At 37.3% G+C, this 3,318-nt stretch overlaps 2 protein-coding genes across 2 annotated transcripts; both read left to right on the forward strand.

Moving 5' to 3' along the window:
• The first annotated feature begins 203 nt into the window (after positions 1 to 203).
• LOC137615329 (SCAN domain-containing protein 3-like) lies at positions 204 to 807 on the forward strand. Its single transcript, XM_068345123.1, has 3 exons — positions 204 to 208; positions 343 to 421; positions 556 to 807. The coding sequence occupies exons 1-3, from the start codon at positions 204 to 206 to the stop codon at positions 805 to 807; spliced, it is 336 nt and encodes a 111-aa protein (XP_068201224.1).
• Positions 808 to 812: 5 nt separating this feature from the next.
• On the forward strand, positions 813 to 2,147 carry LOC137615335 (zinc finger BED domain-containing protein 5-like). The gene has a single exon (XM_068345137.1). The coding sequence runs from the start codon at positions 813 to 815 to the stop codon at positions 2,145 to 2,147; it is 1,335 nt and encodes a 444-aa protein (XP_068201238.1).
• The last annotated feature ends 1,171 nt before the right edge of the window (positions 2,148 to 3,318 follow it).

The following is a 3,318-nucleotide window of genomic DNA, read 5'->3' on the forward strand; positions in this document are numbered from 1 at the left end:
GAGAGAGAGAGAGTGTGTGTGTGTGTGTGTGTGTGTGACGGAGGGGCGCGCCATATCGTGTCGGTTTAATTTCAAACAGCAACGTAAGTGAGGGTTGGGGACGGTTACGTGGACACTGGACAGTCAGCTCACTCAGCTAGCCAACAGACACTGATGCACATCGTAGTTGTTGCTCCTGTCTCCAACGCCTTTTGTTTGCTTAAATGAGGTTAGTTGGTGTTTTTTTTTTTATTCTGTATTGAATATTCTTAAATCATTGGCAATATTATACATGCATTTCACAGTATACTCGTACGTGTATATAGCTTTGGTTATAAAAAAGTTCCTCTTCTACAATTCCAGATATCGTTATGGCCTCATCAGCGAAGAACGGCAGTATGATGAAAGCTACATTCAGTATGGATTCACTGCTATCAACAAAGTGGGATTGAATTTCCACAGTGTGTATTATGCCACAAAGTTTTGTCACTGGAGTGCATGAAGCCTAGCTTTCTCAAACGCCATCTAAACAGCTGTCATCCAAGTTTTATAAGCAAGAATGCTGCTTTCTTCAAGCAAAAGGAAAAGGGATTGAAGCGAGCACGCTTCGATCGTTCGAGACATTTCAGGCAACAAAATGAAGCTGGTTTGCGTGCATCCTACATGGTATCACTGAGAATTGCACAAGAAAAGAAACCTCACAACATTGCAGAAAAGTTGATAGTTCCTTGCTGCAAAGATATAATACGTTTGGTGTTATTGGTTGTGATGCTGAGCAGAAGGTCACATCAGTACCTCTCTCAAATGATACTGTTCATCGACGAATAGTAGATATGTCTGAGGATGTCAAACAACAAGTAATTGCTGAATTAAAGGAAGCCTCTTTAGGAAAATTTGCAATCCAGCTTGACGAGTCGACTGACGTGGCTGCTTGTGCACAACTCCTAGTGTTTTTGCGATACGTCACTGGTCAAGATTTCAAGGAAGAGTTTTTGTTCTGTCATACCTTGAATACGACTACTAGAGGTGAAGACATTTTCAATGAAGTCTCATTGTTTTTTGAGAAAGAAGGACTGTCTTGGAATAATGTATGTGCATGCACAACTGACGGAGCACCAGCAATGCTTGGTCATCGATCAGGATTTCGAGGAAGAGTGAATCAGGTGAATCCTGAAACCAAGCATCTTCATTGCATGCTTCATAGATATGCCCTGGCATCCAAAACTCTCCCACCTGATTTAAAATTAGTCCTGGATGATGTTGTGCACATGGTAAATGCCATCAAGTCAAGCGCCCTAAATACAAGACTGTTTTCCCTTCTGTGCCAAGAGTTTGGAAGTGATGAAGAAGTGTTGCTCCTTCACACTGAGGTTCGCTGGCTGTCGAGGGGGAATGTGGTATCAAGAGTAGAATCACTAAAGGAGGAGCTCACTGAATTCTTCAAATGTGACAACAAGGCAAAGTCACTTGAGTTCACCAAGAAATTGTCAGACAGCCAGTGGCTTCAGAAGCTGGCCTACCTGAGTGACATATTCTTACGCCTCAACTCATTTAACTTATCCCTCCAAGGCCGTTTTGCCACAGTGAGTGATTTCATGGATAAACTTAGGTCACTGACCATGAAGCTGGAGCTTTGGGAAGGGAAGGTCAAAGATGGAAATCTTAGCATGTTTGAACACCTTGGTGAGGCACTTGATAAAAGTCAAAACACTGGAAAACAAGATGTGATGCAACTTGTGCAATCACATCTAGCTTCTCTGCGGATGGAGCTGCAGTCTTACTTCCCCGAATTGAGTGAATTGGAATCAAAATTTATTAGAAACCCTTTCATTGTGAATGTGCACCTTCTCCCAGATAACATGCAAGAGGAGTTCTTAGAGTTGGTGAACGACTCTGTTGCAAAAGATGCATTTGAAACACTTTCCCTAACCAAGTTCTGGGCTAAAATGAGTGAGATTTACCCTTTTGTATCTAAAGTAGTTCTGAACTCTTTGTTGATGTTCCTTAGTACTTATCTGTGTGAGCAAGGATTTTCAACGCTGTTGAACATGAAAACCAAACATCGATCACGGCTTAATGTGGAACATGACCTACGATTGTGCCTGTCTAATACTGCTCCTCGAATTGAGAAACTTGTTTGTAACAGACAGGCACAGCCTTCACACTGAAGTTCAGTAATGGTTGATAAAGGAAATATTGTTTCATTTCTGCATGTGTAGTATCACTGTAAAATACTTGGAATATTCATGTTTCATCTCAATAAAGTAATAAAAATTTGAATAATTTCATAATATCCTATGTTGTACCATTGTACATTGAGTTAGTTACTAAATTACCATTTTGTTCGATGTCAGATTACCGGGGGGGGGTACTGGTAAATGGTCTTATATCTCAGGGGGGTACTTGACGGGAAAAAGGTTGAGAACCCCTGAGTTAGAGTGTTTGGTGTTTCAAGTCTTGTATACACGAAAGCAGCGTTATCAAAGGTGCATAAAATGTTGTTAAAAAAGGTAAAATTCTAGTACTATTTCCAAAATTCCTCATAAAGCCTGAAAATTTTCACACAAAATTTAATTATTGACTAAAGAAATCTAGACATTCTTTTAGGTGGAATAATTTTGCTACTGTTTGTGATTTAAGGTCTAGTCACTTTTCTGCAAATTGGTAATACTGCAAATCAACAGACAGAAGTTTTTTCCAAGGTCGTATTCAGCAAACGTCTGTTTGTATTATTTCGTAACTCAGGCAACAAAGTCATTATCTATATATTGTTTTATTACAAAATATCAACAAAATATGAGAAAATAGATATACTGTATACTGCATAAACAATTATGTCATAGCGTCGTCTGCTACGAGATCATTAATTGGCATGTTTGCTTGTAGAAGGGGGGATTAGCAAGCCATCAGCTGATTACCAAAAAAAAAAAAAAAAAAAAAATTGCTACTGTACTTCATTAAAGGAAGAGCAATATAAAAATTCATGAATTTATTACATAGGAATGATAATTGTAGGTTTATATTCAATCTCTCCACAGTTTGAGTACTTGTATGTCAATAGTTAGATGTTTGAAGGGTGTTAAACTCCCTTAGACAACTTTTTCTCAAGTGTTAAGACGCAGGGTGATTTTGGGGGGCAATTTTCGTGAAAAAAGGTGAGTCTTATCACACGGAAAATTATACACATATATATATCTATATATATATATATATATATAATATATATATATATATATATATATATATATATATATATATCTATATATATATAATATATGTATATATGTATATATATATATATATATATATATATATATATATATATATATATATATATAT

This window comes from Palaemon carinicauda, chromosome 2 (genome assembly GCF_036898095.1).
Source record: "Palaemon carinicauda isolate YSFRI2023 chromosome 2, ASM3689809v2, whole genome shotgun sequence".
NCBI classification, from domain to species: domain Eukaryota; kingdom Metazoa; phylum Arthropoda; class Malacostraca; order Decapoda; family Palaemonidae; genus Palaemon; species Palaemon carinicauda.